This window comes from Amorphotheca resinae (genome assembly GCF_003019875.1).
Source record: "Amorphotheca resinae ATCC 22711 unplaced genomic scaffold M430scaffold_4, whole genome shotgun sequence".
NCBI classification, from domain to species: domain Eukaryota; kingdom Fungi; phylum Ascomycota; class Leotiomycetes; order Helotiales; family Amorphothecaceae; genus Amorphotheca; species Amorphotheca resinae.
In genome coordinates, this window is record NW_020194474.1 from 334,201 (window position 1) to 357,108 (window position 22,908).

At 50.4% G+C, this 22,908-nt stretch overlaps 11 protein-coding genes across 11 annotated transcripts; 7 read left to right on the plus strand and 4 right to left on the minus strand.

Moving 5' to 3' along the window:
- Positions 1–243: 243 nt before the first annotated feature.
- On the plus strand, positions 244–1,255 carry M430DRAFT_99285 (hypothetical protein; the record flags this gene model as incomplete). Its single annotated transcript, XM_024870172.1, has 3 exons — positions 244–457; positions 505–633; positions 681–1,255. Coding segments are annotated over 3 exons (918 nt in total), but the record flags the coding sequence as incomplete, so codon positions are not given.
- Positions 1,256–1,613: 358 nt separating this feature from the next.
- On the minus strand, positions 1,614–2,222 carry M430DRAFT_136680 (hypothetical protein). Its single transcript, XM_024862474.1, has 3 exons — positions 2,177–2,222; positions 1,789–1,995; positions 1,614–1,717 (listed from the first exon to the last, which is right to left on the minus strand). Exons 1-3 carry the CDS (start codon positions 2,177–2,179, stop codon positions 1,673–1,675), a joined length of 255 nt encoding a protein of 84 aa, XP_024722096.1. The 5' UTR covers positions 2,180–2,222; the 3' UTR covers positions 1,614–1,672.
- A 126-nt stretch (positions 2,223–2,348) lies between these two features.
- Positions 2,349–4,220, plus strand: M430DRAFT_40749 (hypothetical protein). The gene is made up of 4 exons (XM_024867426.1): positions 2,349–2,457; positions 2,642–3,674; positions 3,724–3,891; positions 3,962–4,220. Exons 1-4 carry the CDS (start codon positions 2,453–2,455, stop codon positions 4,064–4,066), a joined length of 1,311 nt encoding a protein of 436 aa, XP_024722097.1. The 5' UTR covers positions 2,349–2,452; the 3' UTR covers positions 4,067–4,220.
- A 994-nt stretch (positions 4,221–5,214) lies between these two features.
- On the plus strand, positions 5,215–7,110 carry M430DRAFT_26482 (hypothetical protein; the record flags this gene model as incomplete). The annotated part of the gene is made up of 6 exons (XM_024865402.1): positions 5,215–5,219; positions 5,326–5,393; positions 5,452–5,510; positions 5,756–5,894; positions 5,945–6,964; positions 7,022–7,110. The coding sequence occupies 6 exons, from the start codon at positions 5,215–5,217 to the stop codon at positions 7,108–7,110; spliced, it is 1,380 nt and encodes a 459-aa protein (XP_024722098.1).
- A 423-nt stretch (positions 7,111–7,533) lies between these two features.
- On the plus strand, positions 7,534–8,648 carry M430DRAFT_26483 (hypothetical protein; the record flags this gene model as incomplete). Its single annotated transcript, XM_024865403.1, has 3 exons — positions 7,534–7,597; positions 7,964–8,107; positions 8,161–8,648. The coding sequence occupies 3 exons, from the start codon at positions 7,534–7,536 to the stop codon at positions 8,646–8,648; spliced, it is 696 nt and encodes a 231-aa protein (XP_024722099.1).
- A 615-nt stretch (positions 8,649–9,263) lies between these two features.
- On the minus strand, positions 9,264–9,866 carry M430DRAFT_274231 (hypothetical protein; the record flags this gene model as incomplete). The annotated part of the gene is made up of 2 exons (XM_024865607.1): positions 9,264–9,397; positions 9,440–9,866. 2 exons carry the CDS (start codon positions 9,864–9,866, stop codon positions 9,264–9,266), a joined length of 561 nt encoding a protein of 186 aa, XP_024722100.1.
- Positions 9,867–11,868: 2,002 nt separating this feature from the next.
- M430DRAFT_40752 (hypothetical protein) lies at positions 11,869–14,070 on the plus strand (the record flags this gene model as incomplete). Its single annotated transcript, XM_024867427.1, has 1 exon — positions 11,869–14,070. The coding sequence occupies one exon, from the start codon at positions 11,869–11,871 to the stop codon at positions 14,068–14,070; it is 2,202 nt and encodes a 733-aa protein (XP_024722101.1).
- A 495-nt stretch (positions 14,071–14,565) lies between these two features.
- M430DRAFT_33999 (hypothetical protein) lies at positions 14,566–14,823 on the plus strand. The gene has a single exon (XM_024866468.1). It carries the CDS (start codon positions 14,602–14,604, stop codon positions 14,782–14,784), a length of 183 nt encoding a protein of 60 aa, XP_024722102.1. The 5' UTR covers positions 14,566–14,601; the 3' UTR covers positions 14,785–14,823.
- A 2,822-nt stretch (positions 14,824–17,645) lies between these two features.
- M430DRAFT_65185 (hypothetical protein) lies at positions 17,646–19,639 on the minus strand. Its single transcript, XM_024869154.1, has 2 exons — positions 19,543–19,639; positions 17,646–19,487 (listed from the first exon to the last, which is right to left on the minus strand). The coding sequence occupies exons 1-2, from the start codon at positions 19,556–19,558 to the stop codon at positions 17,767–17,769; spliced, it is 1,737 nt and encodes a 578-aa protein (XP_024722103.1). The 5' UTR covers positions 19,559–19,639; the 3' UTR covers positions 17,646–17,766.
- A 126-nt stretch (positions 19,640–19,765) lies between these two features.
- M430DRAFT_136693 (hypothetical protein) lies at positions 19,766–20,681 on the plus strand. Its single transcript, XM_024862475.1, has 5 exons — positions 19,766–19,811; positions 19,873–20,199; positions 20,249–20,374; positions 20,426–20,470; positions 20,532–20,681. Exons 1-5 carry the CDS (start codon positions 19,809–19,811, stop codon positions 20,538–20,540), a joined length of 510 nt encoding a protein of 169 aa, XP_024722104.1. The 5' UTR covers positions 19,766–19,808; the 3' UTR covers positions 20,541–20,681.
- Positions 20,682–20,992: 311 nt separating this feature from the next.
- Positions 20,993–22,736, minus strand: M430DRAFT_136696 (hypothetical protein). The gene is made up of 5 exons (XM_024862476.1): positions 22,365–22,736; positions 22,136–22,303; positions 22,033–22,083; positions 21,885–21,977; positions 20,993–21,826 (listed from the first exon to the last, which is right to left on the minus strand). The coding sequence occupies exons 1-5, from the start codon at positions 22,515–22,517 to the stop codon at positions 21,185–21,187; spliced, it is 1,107 nt and encodes a 368-aa protein (XP_024722105.1). The 5' UTR covers positions 22,518–22,736; the 3' UTR covers positions 20,993–21,184.
- Positions 22,737–22,908: the final 172 nt, after the last annotated feature.

Genomic DNA, 22,908 nt, shown 5'->3' on the forward strand with positions numbered 1-22,908 from the left:
GACAACGCGTGAATGACGGCGCGGGCGCGTCTCCCAACTCTGTCGACGACATCCACGAAATAGCAGCTCCTAATTCTGAATCAAACATTACGAAAGATATTACCGATTACGGGATACCGCCTAGTGTCTGCATTTGCGACTTGAATCAAGATGCCTTCCGCTCGGAAACGCCATCCTGTGAGTTCTCGAAAATCCTCGTGCCCCTGCTTCGGCGCTGATAAGTTCTAGGCCGCAGAGGAGTCTGAGGAATCGGACGCAGAGATGACACAGAGCGCGCAACGGCGACGTCGTGCACCGGTATCAGAAGATAGCGAAGAGGACGATGAGGAGCAGGTTGGTGATATGGATGTGGACGGAGGGGAGAGCCAGGACCAAGTCGTGAAGAAGCTGGTTCGATATGCATTGGCCTGTGAATACCAAAGATTGCCTATCAAGAGAAGTGGAATATCAGAAAAAGGTCAATACTTGCACGAATTCCAAGGCCTGCATTACTGATAGATTTAGTTCTTGCGAAACAACGAGTCCCTTTCAAACGGGTCTTCGAGCAAGCACAGACGCAGCTCAGAACTAAGTTTGGTATGGAGATGGTCGAATTGCCTTTGAAAGAGAAGGTCACTATGAGGGATAAGAGAGGTAGGCTTTTGCTAGTGAGATCATTGACATGTGTTAACATGTATCAGCTGCGCAAAAGACAAAAGGAAGCTCGAAGTCTTCCGCATCCTATATCCTGACTACGATCCTCCCTACCAAGTACCGAATTCCTGAAATAATACCTCCTTCTATCATTGGGAGCTCCGCAGAAGAAGCAGCTTATACCGCGCTGTGCACAATGATTGTATCAATCATATCCCTGAGCCCAGGAAAATCAATCCCAGACTCGAAACTTGACCGATATCTAGGACGACTGAACGCGAACAGGAACATGCCTATGGATAAGACGGAGAATGTGTTGAAGAAGATGGCAAACCAAGGCTACATTACGAAGGTTATGGACAAATCGGGTGATGAGGAAACTATCGACTGGGTAGTGGGACCCCGAGGAAAAATTGAAATTGGTAACGCGGGAGTACATGGTTTAGTTAATGAAGTTTATGGTGAGAGCGCACCTGAGGACCTCCAACAGAGATTGAAGCGGAGTCTGGGGATGATCAATGTGGAGGATCTCGGGGATGATGAACAAGAAGAGGCAGATGAAACACGGGAGGCAAATGATGGGTCGAGTACACAGAGACGACAACCTGGTAGGTTACGATGATCGGCGACTGAGACAGGTCGTTTTATTACTGCTAGCTATTTCCACGGGAAACAAGCATACCAAATGCCTGGACCCAAAGGTTGCTGGAAAGTATCAAATGTCTCGCGACACAACTGCAACTGGCCAGGGCGCTTGAAGGGTATGGGGTAAACCCGCCACCCATATACGGTATGGCATTTGCGATTTACTCCTGGTACCGCAGTCAAGCCAGTTCATGTTGCCAGTTTAGATGCTCAAAATCAAACATGGCCTTTGCGCGTGTCAAGCTACAAAGCAACCCGTGGGCTTTCCTGGCTGGTTCGCTAGTATCATCGGCCCAAAGCCATATGATTGCTATCCCATTATGGACGTTCCGCGACTCTGTAGCATTATTTCGTTCCATGGGCCAAATGGCAACACACCTCCCAACCAAATATCTCAGTCTTGGGCCTCCGGCGGTCTCCCAACAGGTTGTATCATTTTCTGCATATTCCATTAGCACCTACTCACTAAGACTCCCTTCCAACCACTGGTCCGCTTAAGCAATGACATACCTCAATCATCATACTCCGAACCTTCTCCCTGCACTCCCCCATACCGATAGCCATATAGCTCAACATCGGCGGGTGTCCAATGTAGGAAGCGTAGGAATCGCGGTGGATGTTGGAAGTCCATTCGAATTTCGTCGTGTCTGCATGGCCAGTTCCTACATAACGGGCTTGCAGCTGCTCAAGCTGTTGTTGGGCGCGGAGTTTATCGGCCTGTATATACGTGTCAGCTTGAGCTAAAGGGAGAGAGCTGAGGATGCGCAGCAAGGAGCTCTTGAGTTGGTGTTCGAGTAGACGGGCTAAACACGGCGCATGCCTGCGTCTCTGTGTCTGCTCTGCACTCTACGGAGAACACCCTGACTTAGAATGAAACAGATGAAAGGGTCAGACGTACCATATTGAATTATTGTGAGATTGCTGAACAGGGACGAAAGCCGAGCATGAACAGCGCGCGGCTTTGGGAGGAGGTCTGCTTCGGCGCGGCGAAATGTTGAAGCGATATGCGCTAGGGAAATAGGTGTTACTTGAACCTCATCCCCAATTTGATTTCTTCAACTCCAACCTATGCTTGCTGCCGTTTTCCCATTACGATATTCGGGAGGAAATGCATTAATCTTCAGATAAGGACCGATTATTGCAGAAGAAAGTTCTTTTTCTACATCGGGGAGCCATGGAGTGAGTCTGCTCGTTCTTTTTCTATTCACGTGATGCACACGTGACTATAAATAAGGAGGACAAGCCTGTAACGCATTGTTGGAAGAGAATATTGATGCCCAATGATGTTGAGAGGCTCAAGGAGCCCGGAATTTTCAAGTCGCTCAAGTCATCCGTGTATTCATATTTGCTAACATGACAACAGGGGAATCGAATACCAGCTGAGGTCCACCCAAAATCCCGTCCGCCCTCGTCGTCTATATCCCCTTTCTCTTGACCGACGGATGCAGCAGGCCGACCTGCTCCGTCAGAGCGAAGAAGAGCTCAACTCAGCTCTCCAAAGTATTGAAGAGTCTGACTCTACACCTCGCGCAGGTAACCACACCGGGGATCAAAACTGCGAACGATGTGTCAAGAAGGAGAGGCAAATCACGGAAGCCTACTACCGCTACTATCTAGGAGATGAACCCGGTCGTTGGGATTACCACCTCTTGGCTTATAGAGAAGAAGTTGAACGAATGTTCAATGAGCTTGGGACCTGTACTCTTGAAGATATCCATGCACGATATCAACAAGAGCTTCGAGAGCACCTCAAGAACGATCTCTGCAAAGTTAAACGTGGTGATTCCGAAACGGTCGTTGAGAAGAAGAATTTGGCATTGTCCCAATTCGACCTCGGACAGGATCTCAAACAAATCCTTGAAATGCATCTCGACTCTATCCTGTCCTCCACTACCCGTGAAGCAGCTGAAGCCATCGCTGAATTACAGAAGACGAAAACATACGAAGAACGCATCCCTATATACGTCAAATACTATTGTACGCCCTCCCAAACCGATACGCCTCAGCAAAAGAACATAAAAGCCAAGTATGCTCGCCAATTCAAGGCCGGTATTCCTCATGATGAAGTGCTTGACGCCTGGAAGAAGGAGGTAATCTCATCACAGAAGGAAGAGATTCTGAAACTAAAGCATAGACTGGGGGAGTTGCAGATGGCGCAGAGTGCGCATTTGAAACATAAGGCAAAGAAAGCGGAGAAAGACCAGAGGATGCAGGATAGGGAGTACGTTTTTGTACCGAAAATGGAGAGGTGTGCCTTGGAGAAGTGTGGGAAGGAGGTTGATTTAAGTATTGAGGGAGGAGCGCTCCAGTGTGCGGTTTGTGATTGGTTGGCAGCAAGGAATGAGAAGAGACGGAGGTTCTTTTATTGTTGTGAGGAGCATGCTGAAGAGGATTTTGTAAGCCGCTCTCTTTTGATTTGTGGTGATGAAGCTAACATGGAGAAAGGATGAGCACGACCGGAACGAGCACTCCTGTATTATGGAGAACCATTGCATTTACCACCCAGAAGCAGGCCCAGAAGGAGAGACAGGAGCCGGTGGACTCTGTCCCGATTGCATGGACGAAGGTTATGTTAGCTATTTCTGCTCACAGGCATGCTACGCTCGCAATCTTGTAAGTGTTTTCTTCGGATTTGGGTTTTGTTCTTTACAGGTGAAATGGAGAATTAATGGTACATGAATAGGAGGCACACCGAGAGATGTTCCATTATGGGAGAGAGATCAAGAACGCTTCTGAGCAGCTGGATATATTTCGTCCGGAGCCAGATCTGGAGGTCATTGCTTCATAATCCGAGCTGGAACTCGTGAGGCGATGATATTGAACAAGGCGTTTGACGGTTGAAGGTGGGTAGATAGGGGAGTTTGGGAATGTATCCTGAATGCTTTGTAACCTTCCGAATTTTATACCGGTTTATGATAGAGATGTCGCTATTACTGTCTTCCGCTCCGCTCGCTAGTGATGTACCACCATGGTCCATCACTCATTGAATGAGCTTCCAAGGGTGGAAATTTGTGTTTCCCCCTCGAGTCTTAGAAGCCGTCAACACCACAACCAGAACTCCCTATAGTAAGGTATCTTATCTTGCGCAGGACTATACTGTAGTTGATTGTAGTTGATTGGACTTGCCACATTATTATTGTAGCCCTTATCTTGTCGAGATTTCTTATGTTCATTATTTTTGAAAAAACCACGAGCGGACGGCTTTGGTGGGGCGCCTGGCCGCATCACCCCTCCAACGCTGACCCCTCCAACCCCTCCAATGCCACCCCGCCTCTTGGTTTTACGGCGCCTAAGAGAATTACTGAACACTTGGTGACCAGCATCATTGAAAATCTCGGCGTAGCAAACTGGTACACCGTATGATTCAACCGGGCAACGAGCGCCGTCTAGCCTCAATGAGTCCCGGATAGTGGGGCTCTGACAGCCTCTAAGTCAGACTCTGCGCTGCTGGGCCCCTCACAAATCAACTGATATCTGCCCGACAGACCTCGTAACCAAGGCCAACGCGACGGGTCTGGGACGCTACATGCATTAGAGCGTGTAAAATTCTGCTTGGTCGGGCGTGAAAGTTCTTCAAATCTCTGGCACCCACATGCCCCTCCCAGCCCATTCATCTCGTAGCGGGGTTAAATCCTGAGGGAGCCCTAGCCGCCGCTGATTGGCTCGTTTGGCCAAAAAATCTGCGCCACGCTACGGCGCTAAGGCGCTGCCCGATCGTTATGAATGCCAGACCTCACAGAAAATCTTCTCCTCTTCTTTCTTTTAAAACTTGTCTGCGCATACCTTGATTCGAGCAATCACTCTGTGCAGTGCGTTCAACCTCCATCCAGTCTTGCATCAAGGGCTTCCTGACTGACATCGTCTTTTCCAGATTTACCTTTTTTCAAAAGAGACAAAAAACCATTTCCCAACCGTTAATCCTTCAATACCGTCAAGATGGGGTAAGTCAGACCGCATCTCCTGCCATCCGGCACCACCGCAGCTCCATCATCACGATGGGGCTTCATCTGCTCATCGACTCTGTGCTGACGGCTCTCTGCTCTACAGTAAGGAAAAGATGCACATCAACGTGGTCGTTATCGGCCACGTCGATTCCGGCAAGTCCACCACCACTGGTAAGCTCAAACCGAACCCCGCCGCAGATACCGAACAGCCTTCTGAGATATTACACAGGTCACTTGATCTACAAGTGCGGTGGTATTGACAAGCGTACCATCGAGAAGTTCGAGAAGGTAAGGACCAGACACATCTCTTTGACATCTCCCGCCGTGTGACTCCTCACCGATTTTGTCCTTATCGCGAAAATTGCCCCTCGGTGGGGCAACGACTCGCTTCACACCACATTTCTGCCCGATATTTAGGGCACCACATCAACAAGGGACAAAGGGTCAACAAACAAGAACGACGACAGCATCGATCTTGAATTTTTTGTTAATTCTCACTTTGCAATGCGGCCAGCGACTGACTCGATCTATAGGAAGCCGCCGAACTCGGTAAGGGTTCCTTCAAGTACGCGTGGGTTCTTGACAAGCTCAAGGCCGAGCGTGAGCGTGGTATCACCATCGATATCGCTCTCTGGAAGTTCGAGACCCCCAAGTACTACGTCACCGTCATTGGTAAGTTTGCTGACTCGATCTGCCGTGCCGCTCGTTCTGACCTTCTTCAGATGCCCCTGGTCACCGTGATTTCATCAAGAACATGATCACTGGTACCTCCCAGGCTGACTGCGCTATTCTCATCATTGCCGCTGGTACTGGTGAGTTCGAGGCTGGTATCTCCAAGGATGGCCAGACCCGTGAGCACGCCCTCCTCGCCTACACCCTTGGTGTCAAGCAACTCATCGTCGCCATCAACAAGATGGACACCACCAAGTGGTCTGAGGCCCGTTACCAGGAAATCATCAAGGAGACCTCCAACTTCATCAAGAAGGTCGGATACAACCCCAAGACTGTTGCCTTCGTTCCCATCTCCGGATTCAACGGTGACAACATGATTGATGTCTCTACCAACTGCCCATGGTACAAGGGATGGGAGAAGGAGACCAAGGCTGGCAAGTCCACTGGTAAGACCCTTCTCGAGGCCATTGACGCCATCGACCCCCCCACCCGTCCTACCGACAAGCCCCTCCGTCTTCCTCTCCAGGATGTCTACAAGATCGGTGGTATTGGCACGGTGCCCGTCGGTCGTGTCGAGACCGGTATCATCAAGGCCGGTATGGTCGTCACCTTCGCCCCCGCTGGTGTCACCACTGAAGTCAAGTCCGTTGAGATGCACCACGAGCAACTTGCCGAGGGTGTCCCAGGTGACAACGTTGGTTTCAACGTCAAGAACGTCTCCGTCAAGGAAATCCGTCGTGGTAACGTTGCTGGTGACTCCAAGAACGACCCTCCCAAGGGTGCCGACTCCTTCAACGCCCAGGTCATTGTCCTCAACCACCCCGGTCAAGTTGGTGCTGGTTACGCTCCAGTTCTTGACTGCCACACTGCCCACATTGCTTGCAAGTTCTCTGAGATCTTGGAAAAGATTGATCGTCGTACCGGAAAGTCCATTGAGGCTTCCCCTAAGTTCATCAAGTCTGGTGATGCTGCCATCGTGAAGATGGTTCCATCCAAGCCTATGTGTGTTGAGGCCTTCACTGACTACCCTCCTCTTGGACGTTTCGCCGTTCGTGACATGAGACAAACTGGTATTTACCCCTCCCAACACTTCTTCCAGGTTCATTGATTTACTAACTACTTTGCAGTCGCTGTCGGTGTTATCAAGAGCGTTGAGAAGTCTGACAAGGCTGGCAAGGTCACCAAGGCCGCTGTCAAGGCTGGTGCAAAGAAATAAACGATCCAACCATGTTACCGATTAGTTTTACATGAGCGTATGACAATCTGGCTGGGATGGAATGGGTTAGATAGCTTTGCTTTCTTTGCGTCGGAGAATGGCAGTACTTCATTGACACATTTTGAACATGGTGATGTGAACAAACCCAGCAGTAAACTTCTACTCTCAAACAATCGTAAAAGTCCGCTTCTAGTGAAGCGTTAATGTTAATTCTAGTTGACATTAAACCCAATGGTATCACTGTTCGAATGTTGAGACACAAAAGTCAACCTACACGAAAAGACCAACCCGCCAATCCCTAAGAGAGCGATTCCCCAAGAGAGCGATTTCTGTTGATACCGGATCAACCGTATAAGCACCACAGACCGGCCTAAGAGGGTGCTACATAAAGCTTCCGAACCTGCCATTTATTACCCTTCAACCATGACCATAGCAAAATTGGACGATATGCCATTGCTCACACCGAAATTGGGAGTGGAATTACGATGTACGATGATATGTCCTTCCCCTATGGTTCAGTGGAGACGGTGGCTGTTGAATATTCAGCGAACATCGACTCCTTCGACCTGTGCCCACAGCCCAGTAATAATGCGATGAGAACAGAGGTGCAATATTAGGGCCGATTAGCCCGTATTATTATGTAAGAACAAACCAGCTCTCGATATACCTTGAGCTGCAGTCCAGCTTGTTGGTCTTTGAATCTAGCATCCCAAAGATCCGAATCCTACGTGAGCACCAATCGTGATCTGGATTCTCTCAGGGAAACAGAGGACCCTGGGAGACGCGCAGAAGACTGAAGCCTCGGCAAAATCTTTGGAAGAGAGTATCTAGGGGACATACTGAGTAACGGCAGACGCGCAATCAAACGGGTTGCTTTGGAAAGATATCTGGATTCCGAGCAATACCCCGCAAGCACCCCACGAAAGACCAAAGGGGACCACCGCAGAGCACCATGGCAGAAAGCACAGCAAGGCCCATCCAGCCGCCTCCAAAAGACGTACGTCCGATGCACATCTGAATCTAAATCCATCTCTCCACAACAACAAGCAGCTAACCCCGCATTCCGCACCCCGCAGCTCGAGACCATCTCCCAGATCGAGGCGTCCCTAATCCTCCCGCAATTCACCGCCGCCGACGCCTGGCGCCTTGGCAGCGCCCTGCGCGAGCGACTCCTCCCCATCCCGACGCCCGTCGTGATCAACATCTCGCTGGCGAATGCGAACCAGACGCTGTTCCACACCGCGACGCATTCGGGCGTCATGCCCGACAACGACGTGTGGGTGGCGCGCAAGCGCAAGACCGTGCTGCGCTGGGGCGTCAGCACTTGGTACCTGCATTGCAAGTTCGCGGGGGACGAGAAGGCCTTCGCGGAGAAGTATGGGCTGGGCCCGAGCGCGGGCGAGTATGCGATTCATGGTGGCGGCATCCCAATTCGTGTGAAGGGTGTGGAGGGTGTGGTGGCCGTGGTGGTGGTTAGTGGGTTGAAGCAGCATGAGGATCATGCGGTTATTGTGGAGGTCTTGAAAGAGTTTATATAGGGAGGGATAGGCGGTGTGGAGTGTGTGAAGGGCTTGGGGTTTATAGGGATGGTGTATGGAGGCACCTGAAGATGGATTCATGAAGATATTTGAACAGTTTGCTTGTGAGATACACTCTACATATTCAGGAAATAGAATATGAAGGCTCAGATCAAGTCATAATGTAGTTCCGAATTGCAATACACAGAAAGCAAACTCAATACCGGTATGAAGAATGATATGGCTAGCACTTGATGATCTCTACGTTGAAGAGAAAAGGGGCTCGCTTATTTTGTAGCCCCTCAAATATTGTAAAGACAAAGAAGGACTTCCCAAGATATATCATCATTTCCCTAATACTAATCACAAAGAAGAAAAGCATAGTAGTCCAAATAAAACATCATCTCCTTATTTCATTCCATGTCTTCTCCAGCTCCAAACTAAAACAAAAACCCTACTTACCCAGTAAACTGAAACTCGACATAAAAGAAAAGACAGAACTTAAGGAAAAAGAAAAAGAATTGGCATTTCAGCACTTACCAGCGAGCAAACCCACCATCCCCATAAGAACTTTCCCTACCTGAGCCAGTCTCGCTCAAATACAGCGTTAGCGGCGAGCATCGGGACCGTTGAGACCTACCTATTCAAATCCTCATCCGCACGATCCCTAAGCTCTCTCCCGGCGCTGCAAAATCTCTCTGGCGGGGAAACCGAGCGGCGAAATCGATCATCATGCAGCTCATGAAATCGATCGTCATAAACGCGGACAACTGTGGAATTATCATACTTTCTTGTTGAATTTTCGTACATACTTGAAGACGATGACGATGGTGAGCGGGACACCGTAGATGAGGAGTAGGATGCGGAGCGGGTGGATGGCTTGGGACCGGGATCGGGATTACCTGCTGAATATCTTAGTACTGTACGTGAAGAGGAGAAGGATCCGGAAGGAGAAGGATTGCTTAACCATCCTCCTCTGTTTGGAGAGAATCGTGATGAATCTCTTGCTGGATTCCTGGAGCGGAAAAATTGCTCATCGGGAGATGGCGCGCTGGATCTTTGATATCGATATCGATCGTGATCGCGATCTCTTGAATCCCGACGGTACATTTCGGACTTGTCGCTTGCTGGGGGGTTTGGAATCTCTGTTTGCATATTATCAGCTGTATAATCTAAAGTTTGGGGTCTGGAATAGAAGGAGTTTGTGGAACTTATGGTTCTGTTTGAGAAACTTGACATTTTTGCTGTTTGCGCGTGCTTTTTTCCCTCGGGATTTGATATGGGGGAAATGTTTTTGTGAATAGAATAGAATGGTTTATGATAAGTTGGGATGTGTTGGGATGGGTTGTGAGTAGTTATGATGAATTGTGTTTGGGATTTGGAATCTGGAATTGAAGGGAAAGACTGAACATACTTATATGAAATCTAGACAACGGCCTTTCCATTCCTTGGGCTCAATCGATACTTGTCTTTCTTTTCTTTGTTCTGAACAATAAATAGACCTTGAAACTTGAAAGCTCTTTGAGAGGATGAAGTAGTATGTATATAAGGAATTTCGACAAGCCTCACTATTCCATTGTTCTTGTCTTTCATTTTTTTTCTTTTACGCACAATGAATATTTAAATACTTTATCTTTATCAGGAACAAAAGGTATAGAAATTTGAAAGAACTCTAAACTTTGAGAGATTTGAGATGAGTGCACGAGGACTCAGCTCAACAAAGCCTTGTCATTTCACCCATCTATCAGGGTCGCAGCCTGATTCTCGCAAAGCTTTGTGTTGGGGAGTAAGTAGAGCACTTTGTCACCACCTTATAAAAGCACCAAGAAAACCAAAGCAAACGGAAAACACAAAAATTCCCAAGGCTTCTCATTTATCAGTCGGTCCCTCATGTTATAGAAAGCATTACTCGCGGGCCAACATCTATACAAGAAATCTTCGAATTTCCATACAAACGCATATAAAACAAGAAAGCAAAAGACTCAACCCCCATCTTCTTCTGCCAGACAGACAGTAAGTTACTTACTAGGTTCATCACAGTAAAATCCCATAATTAGTGACGCACAAAGCTCGCGAGTCCCCAGTCACTTGGTGTTTTTTCTCACCTCCCCAACCACACATGACTGCATCAGAATCCAGACCCGGCCGCTTGAGCTGAGTGAAGATAGATAAAACTCGGCCCCAGATCTCCAGACGGGAATTTCAAAATTAATAGCGGAATCCATCCATAAGAATAGACCACTGGCACTGATCTGACTGACTGATAGGTAGAATCCATAGATAATACACCAAGCCAGTAAATTAGGTACCAGACCACACTTCCCGAAGCTCCTCCTCCTTCTCCTCGTCTGATCGTCATACATCTCAACACTTATCTATCCAAGCCTCACGAAAAAAGATAAGAATAGAATAATATAAAAATAACCCTGAATTTAGGGCACTTAATAATAAGTACCTTAGCCATGAATCAACCCACCGGTCTAGGAATGCGCAAAAACTCATCGTCTGGTTAACCTACCTTACCTATGGGAACGGAGCGAGTTAGCTCGAGGCGTTCTAATTTAGAACCTGAAGTTTTGAGAAGACTTACAGTCATCAAACTTTTTCTTCTAGGTCATGGATGGGGTTTAAAGACTAGGTACCTATTGATGGTATGTTATATCATAGTGAGACTAAATTGTAAGATTCGTTGTTTTGGGGGGGGGGGGGGAGTCTGTTGAGAGAGGGTGAGAAATAGGCGGAGGGAGGAATGGAGGGATGCGTTGAGTTGAGTTGAGTCGAGTTGAGTTTGAGAACGAGATGTGTGATATAGAAAGTGCAGGGAGTGATATGAGCTGAGCAACAGGAGAGGAAAAGACTGTGTTAGTAAAGAATGAGAGAAGGCTATTGAGACCAAGTCCTGATCGTATTCTCAGATGAGTAACTAGGTAGGTCTCAAGAAGGACTCAAGATGTAAAAGACTGTTTTGAATTTGAATCACCAAGGGAAAATCTCGAGATGGAATATACATTGGTAAGGACAGAAGTATTTATTTATTAAGAGTACTACTATGTTCAAAAACAAAGACAGAGCTTAGAAGCTCGAAAAAAGTATTAAGCGCATCTATCTAGAGCTATTGCTCGTACAAACGCAACCACACCTGATGTGTCGAGAAATTTTCCGTCTCACATGGATGAGATCGATCGGGGGGGGGGGGGGCTTGGACTCCTCAGAAGCCACGGCCAAAGCCTCCAAAACCTCCATGGCCTCCGTGGAGACCGTGATGGCCGAAGTGGTGGTGTTCGCGTTCCTCGAAATGATCGCGGTCCCTGTGGTGACGGCCCTTGCATTTATGATCCTTCTTATCCTTCTTATCGTGCTTGCCATGGCACCCAAAGTCAACGTCCTTGGCGTTGAAGCGGTTGCCGAAAAGGTGGTGGTGGTGGTGTGGATCACCAAACTCCCTCTGATGATCCCTGCCCTTATGGCCCTTGGATTTGTGGCCCCGGAACTTCTTGTGTTTCTTGTGATGACCCTCATCTTTGTGCTCTTCCTGATGGTGGTGGTGGTGGTGATGGTGAGGATCTCCTCCCCCGTCTCTTCCTCTTCCTCCCCCGACGATTATTGGCGTTCCTCCAATTGGTATGACATGATGCCCATGTCCTTCGCGTTCAGGCTCACGCTCACGCTCATGCCCATGGTGGTGACCATGTCCATGGATGCCATGCCCATGATGCCCCTCGCGTTCATGCTCACGCTCACGCTCATGCCCATGACCATGCCCAAGGATACCATGGATATGGCCATGCTCATGACCGTGCTCATGCCCTGGATCCTTATCCTTATGCTCGTGCAATTTGTGGTGCTCATGTGCTGGAAGCTTGATCTCTATGATCTTATGATGCTCAGGCTCAGGCTTAGGCTCGCGGTGGTGACCATGTCCGTGGTGACCATGCTCATGGTGGCCATGCTCGTGGCCATGCCCGTGGCCAGGATCAAGGCCATCTCTTCCTCCAAAACCTGGGATTACTCCTCCACCTGGTATGATACCATGGCCATGGCCATGTCCTTCACGCTCACGCTCGCGCTCGCGCCCATGTCCATGGTGGTGACCATCAAGGATGCCATGGCCATGCCCGTGTTCTTCACGCTCACGCTCACGCTCATGCCCATGATGCTCGAAGAGACCATGGCCATGCTCATAGCCACGCTGACGACGCTCGAGGTGACCATGCTCATGGATGCCATGCCCATGGTGTCCCTCACGCTCGCGCTCACGCTCTCGCCCATGCCCGTGGAGACCATGCTCATGGATACCATGATGTCCCTCACGCTCACGCTCTCGCTCACGCCCATGCCCGTGGAGACCATGCTCATGGATACCATGGTGTCCTTCACGCTCACGCTCACGCTCACGCCCATGCCCATGGAGATCATGGAGCTTATGGTGTCCCTCACGCTCACGCTCACGCTCACGCCCATGCCCGTGGAGACCATGCTCATGGATACCATGATGTCCCTCACGCTCGCGCTCACGCTCACGCCCATGTCCATGGAGACCGTGCTCATGGCCATGCTCAAGCTGACGACGTCCGAGGAGACCATACTCATGGAGACCAAGCCCATGGTGTCCCTCACGCTCTCGCTCACGCTCTCGCTCACGCCCATGGTGACCATGCTCATGGATACCATGGCCACGCTCACGCTCTCGCTCGCGGCGACCATGCTCATGGATACCGTGGCCACGCTCACGCTCTCGCTCACGGCGACCATGCTCATGGATACCATGGCCATGCTCACGGCCACGGCCAGGATCATCACGCTCAAGTCCTCCAAATCCTCCAATTATTGGCGCTCCTCCACCTGGTATGATACCGTGGCCAAGGTGTCCCTCACGCTCACGCTCACGCTCACGCTCACGCCCATGGTGACCATGCTCATGGATACCATGGCCACGCTCACGCTCACGCTCACGCTCACGGCGACCATGCTCATGGATACCATGGCCATGGTGTCCCTCACGCTCACGCTCACGTTCTCGGTGACCATGCTCATGGATGCCATGGCCATGCTCGTGGCCACGGCCAGGATCACCACGCTCATATCCTCCACCTCCGACTACTCCTCGAGTCGGTATAAGATGATGTCCGTGTCCTTCACGCTCACGCTCACGCTCACGCCCATGCCCATGCACATGGTGACCATGCTCATGGCCCTTATGTTCTTCAACCTTCTTATGCTCGTGCTTGTGTTCTGGAAGCTTGACCCCGAGCTTTTTATGCTTGTGCTCGGGCTCGCGCTCACGCTCATGCCCATGGTGGTGGCCGTGCCCGTGGCCATGCCCAGGATCACCACCACGCTCGCGTCCTCCACCGGTGATTACAGCTCCTCCAACTGGTATGACATGATGCCCATGTCCTTCACGCTCACGCTCGCGCTCGCGCCCATGCCCATGGTGACCTAGCTCATGGCCATGCTCGTGGTGTCCGGGATCCTTGTGCTCATGACCCTTATGCTTGTGGCCCTTATGTTCTTCGACCTTCTTATGCTCGTGCTTATGACCATGCTCGTGGCCATGGCCAGGATCACCACCACGCTCGCGTCCTCCACCGGTGATTACAGCTCCTCCAACTGGTATAACATGATGCCCATGTCCTTCACGCTCACGCTCACGCTCACCCCCATGGTGACCATGCTTGTGGCCATGCTCGTGGCCAGGATCCTTGTGCTCATGACCCTTATGCTCATGGCCCTTGTGTTCTTCGACCTTTTTATGCTCGTGCTTATGCTCATGCTCGTGATGTCCTGGATCTTTGCGCTCGCGGCCACGCTCGTGATGGCCATGCTCATGGTGACCATGCCCACGCTCACGCTCACGCTCTCGCTCTCCGAAGCCGTGCTCTCCGAAGATGCTGCTCTCTCCGAAGCTGCTCTCACCGAAGCCCTCTCCGAAGGTAAAGTCTGAGATCTGTCTGCCGATAAGTCCGTGGTGGAGATGGTGGTGCCCATGGTGGTGTCCGTGCTCAAACTCTTTCTCGTCCTCGTACTTGTCTTTGTGATGGTGCTTGTGCTTCTTGTGGTCATGCTTGTGCTTCTTGTGGTCATGCTTGTGTTTCTTGTGGCCATGCTTCTTGTAGTCTTTGTAGAACTCTTCGCGTTCCCCGCCGTGGTGGCCTAGGTGGTGGTGGTGGCCCAGGTGATGGCCCAGGCCATGGCCCTCATGGTGGCCCTCGCGGTGACCATCGCGGTGGCCACCGTGGGCAGTGAGAATCTCGGCGAGGCCTCGACCGGAGATGGATTCGAGGTGACCTTCGCGGAACTTGATCTCGTGTTTCCGGGGTCCATGTTTTTCGTGGAAGCCTTTCTCGATCTCACGGATGGTGAAGGCAGACTTCTTGTCGAGACGGTTGAGGTGTTCGTCATCCCTCTTGTCTCTGTGCGATCTGCCGTCGTGTCTCTCGTCGTACCTCTCATCGTACCGCTCGTCATACCTCTCACCATGCCTCTCATCGTATCTATCATCGGGCCTCCGGTCATGCCTCTCGTTGCGCCTGGGATCGAACTCTTCGTGCTTGGGATCATGCTTGTGCTCCTTCTTGGGATCGTGCTTGTGCTCCTTGGGATCGTGCTTGTGCTCCTTCTTGGGCTCCTTCTTGGGTTCGACCTTTTCGTGCTTGATCTCGTGCTTGATCTCGTGTTTGAAGTCGTGGCCCGGGATGTGCTTCATGTCGAATTTGAACTCGTGCTTCTCATCGAGGTTCTGGTCATGCTTCTCGTCATGCTTCCCCTCATGCTTCTCCTTGACATGTCTGAAGTGACCGAACTTTCCTGCTTCGTGGTGGAGATCTTTTTTGTGATCCCCCTCGATCCCGTGCTCGCCGTCATCCTTGCCGTCATGCTTGCCAGAATGCTCCCCTTTGTGTTCACTGTACTTCTCACCGAGTTCACCGTGCTTGTGCATGCCCTCCTGCTTCTCGAAGTTGTGCTTGTACTCGTCGACCTTCTCCATGTGCTTGCCCTCATGCTTCTCCATGAACTGCTTGAAGTTCTCAAACTTCTCCTCATGCTTGACTTCGTGCTTGACCTCACGTTCAGGTTTCTTGTGTTCGACTTTTTTGTGGTGCTCCTTGTGCTCCTTCTTGTGATTAGGATCCTCAGTAATAACGTGAACGTTCACATCGATCTGCTGGTTGGGGTCATGCTTGTGCTCGTGCTTGGGATCATGCTTGGGGTCATGCTCGTGCTTGTGCTCGTGCTTGGGATCGTGCTCATGCTTGATGTCGACCTTGGGGTCGTGCTTCTTCTCCTCATGCTTGTGCTCGTGCTTCTCAACCTTGGGATCAAACTCGAATTCATCGAATTCATGCTTGTGCTCGTGCTTCTCCTCATGCTTAGGATCAAACTCGATCCCTTGCTTGATCTCGTGCTTGAGCTCGTGCTTCTCCTCATGCTTCTCTTCGTGCTTGGGTTCGTGCTCATGCTTGATCTCGTGCTTGATAGGGTCGTGCTTGATTTCGGGCTTGACCTCGTGCTTGACTTCGTGCTTGATCTCGGGCTTATGCTCATGCTTAACCTCAAGCTTAGGATCGTGCTTAACCTCAATCTTAGGGTCGTGCTTGATCTCGGGCTTGACTTCATGCTTGATCTCGGGCTTGTGCTCGTGCTTGATCTCAGGCTTGTGGTCGTGCTTCACCTCATGCTTGGGGCCATGCTTGGGGCGGTGCTTGCGGCCAACAGAAGAGAGGACCTTGATGCTCTGGAATCGGAGAGCACCCCAACCGCCTGGAGACTATATTTAGCATGGGTCTGACACTCGACGAGAACGAGAACTTACGGTTGCAGACTTGGAAGGACTTCTTGGTACCCTTGGGGACATCTAGGGACTTGCATTCCTTGGGGCCAAGCTCTACACGTTCCCTGTCGGAGAAAGGAGTGATATCCTCAATATAGACAGAGCCGCGGCTGTTCTCTGATTTGGGTCAGCAGATAGTCTCGTTTCATGATCCATAGAACATACCGTTGCAGAACTTCCAGACGGTCTCTTCTTTCCCATCGAATGGAGTGTGGTAGCTGTTACACTCCATGATTGGCAGGGTGTCTGACAAGTTAGTATATAAGTTGCTCTGAGGGTGCAACAGATAACTTACGGGAATGCATGGACAGAGGATCTGTGAGTGCACAGGTGACCCAACGATTGGTTGACTTTTCGTCTTTCTTGCCATCCTTGGGCTGGTTCTCAATTGGAGTGGCCAAGGCCAAACCAGTGAGCCCAAGGAGGGCAACGGAGAGGGAGGTATGCATCTTGCTGTGGTCTGAACTGTGAGAGTGCAGTGTACCGGTCGATGTAAGGATCAAAGAAACATCTGGAGGAGGGAGAATTTGGAGCCCTTAAATAAAATTCCATGGGGACGTCATCTTCGAATAGTGTCGACAAAGCAATCAGTAGCCCTCGAGGTATTCCCTTTCTGAAGAGCTGTGCCGAAGTGTGTTGATGCAATGTTCCAAACTTCAGATTTATCGCAACTCGCCCCGGCGATCCCACTTGGTTCTCTCTCAACAGGACTAACATTGTGGCAGCGCAGAAAGTATCGCAAACCAATCGTCAAGTATGAAAGCCAACGCTTCAGTTGAGCGCGGATGATACAATAGGGATGGAACTATAGACCCTTAGCCTGGTTGTCAAAATGCTAAAACGGGACCATCCGTCAGAATGGTTGAAATTCCCGACTGCTACCTAGTCCCCTATTTTCCGACGGCGCAGTCTAGTGTTAGACCTGAGAATAGGAGGTGATATTAGGTAAGGGAGCAAATGAGAAATGGATGGCATCATGACTTTTCTGACCCAAGTACTTAAAAACAGAGCCAACACAGTTTTGAGCGATCGCTTGACCAAGCCAGCGTTGGATGCCAATAGTGTGATGTTGAATAGCATCAGTGGTTCAAGGAATGAGCTCGCAGAAAACGGCAAGTCGAACAAGCTTAGGAAAAGGGAATGGTGACAAGGCGGAAGTGACAACTTAATCAATGCCTTTTCATCATGGGCTGGAGCTCATCTCTACTGCTGTATCTGGTGTACCATAAGACTACACTTTTCACCGCCTAAACCGCACGATGCTTGGTAACGCCCGCCCATGCACCCAACCACGCTCGTACAAGATCATTACTCGCTCAAGCCCTCTGCAGTTGGCAAGGGAATGGCCCGATAGAGTAGAATCAGAGCGGAGTGTGATTCTCCACCACCAGACAACGTACTGATCTTCTCCGCCTCAACTTCACTAACTTTGTCATCATTAAACCACCACCACTTCCCATCCTCCTCACCTCTCTTTCCAGTCTTTGGATCAAGAGGACCCTGCTTTTTGACGTAGGCAGTATAATGACCGCTGTCTGCGCTAGCACCCTGGTGTGTGACTACGCCTCGAAGTTCGTAAAGACCTGACATATTGGCGCCCTCGTCCTTTGCGAGCTCAGGGTTAATCAGAGCATGCAGCTCCTTCTTCGCCTCCAAGATGGCAGCGGCCTTCTCGGCGTCAATTTCAGCATCAGTCTTGTACACTACGTCTTCCATCTCGACATCTCCGCCGCTGGACTTTTCACCCTTCTCTTCTTTCTTGTCATCCTTCTTTGATTCAGAGACAGAATCGACGATGCCGGCTGCCTTGTCCGCAACTTCCTTATCATGTATACGCTTCTGACGTTTACGAGCCCTATCAATATCTTCTTCATCCTTGCGGACCTCCCGCACCTTGTCTCGGACTGGGATCAACATGTCCCTGAGCTCATCTGTGCAGAACTCGACAACATCCAACTCATGAGGGAACGTAACCTTGCGCATAATCTTTGCTTTCTTCTGAGCCTCTCGCTTCCAGAAGAATCGGACGAAATGTACGGTCAGGTATTTCGGAAGACGCGAGATCTTTGACTTCTTGGTGTAAACAGCATTTCGGCCAAGCAGTTCTGATCTCTTCTCAATCTTCTCCTCCAGCCCAGCAATTATTCCATCTCTCAAATGATTTATTGTAGCACTGATGTGGCAATCCAACTTCAAGAACGTATCCTCGCTCTTGACCGGCTCCTCGCCCAGATCCTTGGCCTCCTGCTCATCACACTCAGTTATTGAAGAAAATCGCCCAGCCATGTATTTGTCGACGAATGAGACATCGCCGGCAGCCTCAGAGCTACCAGGAGCAGTATCCTTCAGCTTTAACTTCTGACGCAGTTGCGCTACGATCTGTGACCAAGCCTCCTCTGCATCCTGCTGTGCGTAACCGGGACCTGATTTTGACTTCTCGGCAAATTGTGGGAAGGCAGTCCGAAGAGCATTGAGAAAGGCGATGGGCGGGAATCCTTCTTGGGTTTCGGACATTTGCTTGTATAGGTCGCGCAACGAGGCCGTGAGATCTGTAGAACCCCCCAGGGCACCAAGGCCAAACATACTGAGGTCTGAGCGTGATGCGATGCCTGATGATGGTCCTGCTGTATATTTAAACAACTGTTCCTGAAGCTCTGGGACCGCCCGTAATGCCTGTAGAGTGGAGTTGAGATAGCATGTGTTCCCTAGATTTTGTAATCCAGCAGGTATGGCTCCGACCTGCTGTGCAGCCTCTGCCTCGGTCATGTCTTCAAGGAACTTTATCGCCTCCGTTGGTCTATTGAGTTCGTTGCCACCCGATGGAGTACCCATCATCATGAATGTTTGTCCTGGCTTTGCGCCGATTTTGGAAAGGTCGGTGTCATCTTTGAGCTGACCACCCTTCACCAGAATCTTTTGTCGGTCTGGCTCAACACCAGTCAGGGAGAAGAGCTGGAATTTGAAGACCTCGCCGGTGGAGGTGGGGTCAAGGTCGACATTGTACTTCTTGCCCTGATGTTTGACGATAACTGGGGTACTGATTAGCAACGGTCTGAGGGGTCTTCTGGCTGTATTTAGACGAACCTGGTATGGAAGCCATGGTGACGGCGGGAGGTTTGAAAGGCAGAAGAGGCTCTTTCAGACGTTGTAATTTGTAGATGATCTGTGATGAGCGGCTTTGAGGAAGATGTAGGTATCAGAGAGCAGAAGGCGCAACTCCATATCAAGGCGGCTATTCGCTAGCGCGCGTCAACTTACGTAGCGCGGGATGCCTGGACCCCACCAAGCAACCACAACTCCCCCGACAGCAACATCTGGAGGGTTATGCGCCGCGAGCCTCACTCACCACCATGGTACGTATCTCACAGTCCTTTGAAGAAGTATTGAGGAGAATCAATCGATTGACCTTCACAGTCCCAATCATTGCGCCCCTACCTCCAATGCGTGCGCTCCACCCTAACCTCCGCACTCAGCCTCTCGAACTTCTCGTCGCAGGCCTCGGAACGTCACAATGTCCCAGAAATTGAGGCGAAGACCTCACCCGAAGTGCTGCTGAATCCTCTCACTATTTCCCGGAATGAGAACGAGCGGGTCTTGATTGAGCCTAGCATAAACAGTGTCCGGATCAGCATCAAGATCAAGCAAGCGGACGAGATCGAGAATATCCTTGTGCACAAGTTCACAAGATTTTTGACACAGAGAGCAGAGGCTTTCTTTATTTTACGGAGGAAGCCGGTTAAGGTATGCTAGGGAAGGCAAGAGTGAGGGCATTACTGATTGATTGTAATAGGGGTACGATATCTCGTTCCTGGTGACGAACTTCCATACCGAGGAGATGTTGAAGCACAAACTGGTGGATTTCATCATTCAATTCATGGAAGAGGTGGATAAGGAAATTTCAGAAATGAAACTCTTCGTGAGTGTGCCCAGGAATGTCTTATTCTGCCGATTATTGACCGCTGGATAGCTGAATGCACGAGCAAGATTTGTGGCGGAGTCCTTCTTGACGCCTGTAAGTGACTCTGTCTTTGGTCTACCACCCCTTGAAAATTGTGCTGATGCAGGAAATATAGTTCGATTAACGAAGAATCGATTCAGGCGGGTTCTGAATGGTACCGAGGAGAGGGAATATTCGTGGCAGTGCTGACTCGCAGGAGACCATCTCGGCGTTTAGGGGAAAAGAACAAGTTCATGATATCAAGATCAATTTCGATACGCTGGCCTTCTTGTGTGCTTCTTTTTGTGAACCTAACAATGCCCCCGTTCTAGTGCTTGAAAGACAACCTTTCCAGAGGATGTTCTATATGCCCGTCCAGAGACAGCTTCACTCTAGCACAAGCGTGCACGACCGAGGCAGGGAAGTGGAGTTGACCAACCGAATAACGATGGTAGTCCTCGTCAAGAAGCGGAATCTCTAGGTCTCATGATAGTTTCTCAGCCAGGTAAGCTGAGTGTCCGCCTTCTCAACGGCGCGACTATTTTCACTTGGATATTCTTTTTCGTTCCCCAGACTGTGATTTCTATATTTTACATTCATCCTTGCGTCTATTCTGAAGAGTGAGTTCTTGGAGTTGAGGTACTTGCAACAACTACCTTGTCTCATTGAACTGATTCTTTTCTAGAGTTATACATTTACACCATCTGCCTAAGTCACTTCCGATCAAAAACACATCCTTCATCGGATGAGCGCTACTCTCCAGATTCAACGCCGCTATCCGTCAGCTACCTACGCCGCCTCATCCTCGATTTCCAAATCACCCACCCTAAACTTCTGCCCCTTCCGATCCGCATAATCCGTATGGTCATGATAATTCTTGACCCTCTCCCTCACATACTGCAACCCCGTGACCTTTGGCCTATCATTCTGCAACTCGGCATCAGTGATCAGGCCCAGGCGGCGCAGCAGCGGCGACGGCGCCGGCGCAATATCCACGTTGTCGCCGGGGCGCACGAAGTAGAACAAGCCGAGCCGGTCGCCATCGACCTGATCCGGCGGCGGGCGCACGACGCGATGGATCGTCGACTTCAGGTACCCCTTGCTCCAGAACTGCAGCGCGTCGCCGACGTTGCAGATGATGCCGCCGTCGACCGGAGGGATGTACTTCCACGTGCCATCGAAGGTCTTGATCTGCAAGCCCGCGACGTTCTGGCTCCACAGCAGCGTCAGAGAGCCGAAGTCCGTGTGCGCGCGCGACCAGGTGTTCTGGACCAGTGCATCCTGTTCTTCGGGACGTGGGTGATAGAGCATGTAGCGCAGGTGGTCTTCGGATTTGGACTCGTAGGCGTGCCGCGAGGAGAAGTAGTCGGGGGGTAGCTCAAGGATCAGGGCGAAGAGGGTGAAGATCTTGGAAGCGATGGCGAGGGAGCGCTGGGGGGATAGTGTTACTTCTATGTGCTGTTGTGAAGAGGATGCTGCAGGGGCTTACGCGAGAGAACTCCTCGATTTCAGAGAGATAGGGATCGAAGAAGCTGTCTCGAGGTTCGGATGCCAGTTGCGGGATGAACTTGGGTATGTTGACCTGCATTCTTCTATCAGCGCCTGTCATCTCAAAACAAGATATCATACACCCTTACGCTTTCGATATTATCCAGCACCTCTGTTCCCTGGATTCGTTTCTCATTGGCCTTCACGATGGGTGTCAGCAGCTGCCATCTCTCCAGCTGAAGGACGACATACAGCACGGTAACCAAAATAATTGCCCTTCCCGAAATCACATCTCAATTCCGGCTTCGCCTTCTCCTCGAGCGGACGGTTGAAGTACGCCTGGCCGATACTATACTGGCGCGTCACCTCTTCGTCTGTGAAGCCTGTGCCTGTAACGCTGAAGAAACCGGTGGTTTGGACCTGCAATCCCAACACGTCAGGAGACGAACTCTTTATCTGGGGATCTGGGGAATGTGCGAACCGCATGGCGAAGCTCCTCAGCCAGCTTCTCCTTCCCGCCTGGCTCGTCAAAGGTCGAGAGATCAATGACTGAGATGTCGGCCCAATCCAGAGCAACACTCGTCTTGGCAGGACGCTTCCACTTAGGAAGTTCAGGGGAGATGGCTGAAGGCATGATTGGTAAGAGCGTTGTCAATTGTTTTCCGATTCAAAAAATGACAGGAAATACAACAGCTACTCTGGATACAAAATAATGGAAAGAGAAGAAGTCTGCTCAAGAAATCCAAGGCGCAGTTATAAAGTGCAAAGGAATGGGGTGGAGGCGGGGCAGCAGTTCACTTCTCGCCCACATTACTCATTTCCGACGCCCAGATAAGAGATCATGATTCAGTCGAGACCGTCTTGAATATCATCTGTGTGAATGTGCCCCTCGATTCGCTGATGGAGGATTCGCGTGCAAGAGGGCAGAGCACGTCATTTGCAAGGGCGGAAGATGTCATGTTGTTAGCGACCCCGTTTCTACCCCATTTACCCCGTCTTGTCTCGCTTCTCCATCGACCGAGCCC

Coding starts and splice junctions, on each gene's coding strand:
- M430DRAFT_136680 (XM_024862474.1), bottom strand. Junction 1,718..1,788: donor TTCGGAGTATGATGATTGAG/GTATGTCATTGC, acceptor TGGAATATGCAG/AAAATGATACAACCTGTTGG.
- M430DRAFT_40749 (XM_024867426.1), top strand. Junction 3,675..3,723: donor AGCATGCTGAAGAGGATTTT/GTAAGCCGCTCT, acceptor ACATGGAGAAAG/GATGAGCACGACCGGAACGA. Junction 3,892..3,961: donor CATGCTACGCTCGCAATCTT/GTAAGTGTTTTC, acceptor GTACATGAATAG/GAGGCACACCGAGAGATGTT.
- M430DRAFT_33999 (XM_024866468.1), top strand. CDS start 14,602: ATGGTGGTGCCCATGGTGGTGTCCGTGCTCAAACTCTTTCTCGTCCTC.
- M430DRAFT_136693 (XM_024862475.1), top strand. Junction 20,200..20,248: donor TACGGAGGAAGCCGGTTAAG/GTATGCTAGGGA, acceptor TGATTGTAATAG/GGGTACGATATCTCGTTCCT. Junction 20,375..20,425: donor TTTCAGAAATGAAACTCTTC/GTGAGTGTGCCC, acceptor ACCGCTGGATAG/CTGAATGCACGAGCAAGATT.
- M430DRAFT_136696 (XM_024862476.1), bottom strand. CDS start 22,517: ATGCCTTCAGCCATCTCCCCTGAACTTCCTAAGTGGAAGCGTCCTGCC. Junction 22,304..22,364: donor CTGAGGAGCTTCGCCATGCG/GTTCGCACATTC, acceptor TTGGGATTGCAG/GTCCAAACCACCGGTTTCTT. Junction 21,978..22,032: donor TGCTGGATAATATCGAAAGC/GTAAGGGTGTAT, acceptor AGAAGAATGCAG/GTCAACATACCCAAGTTCAT.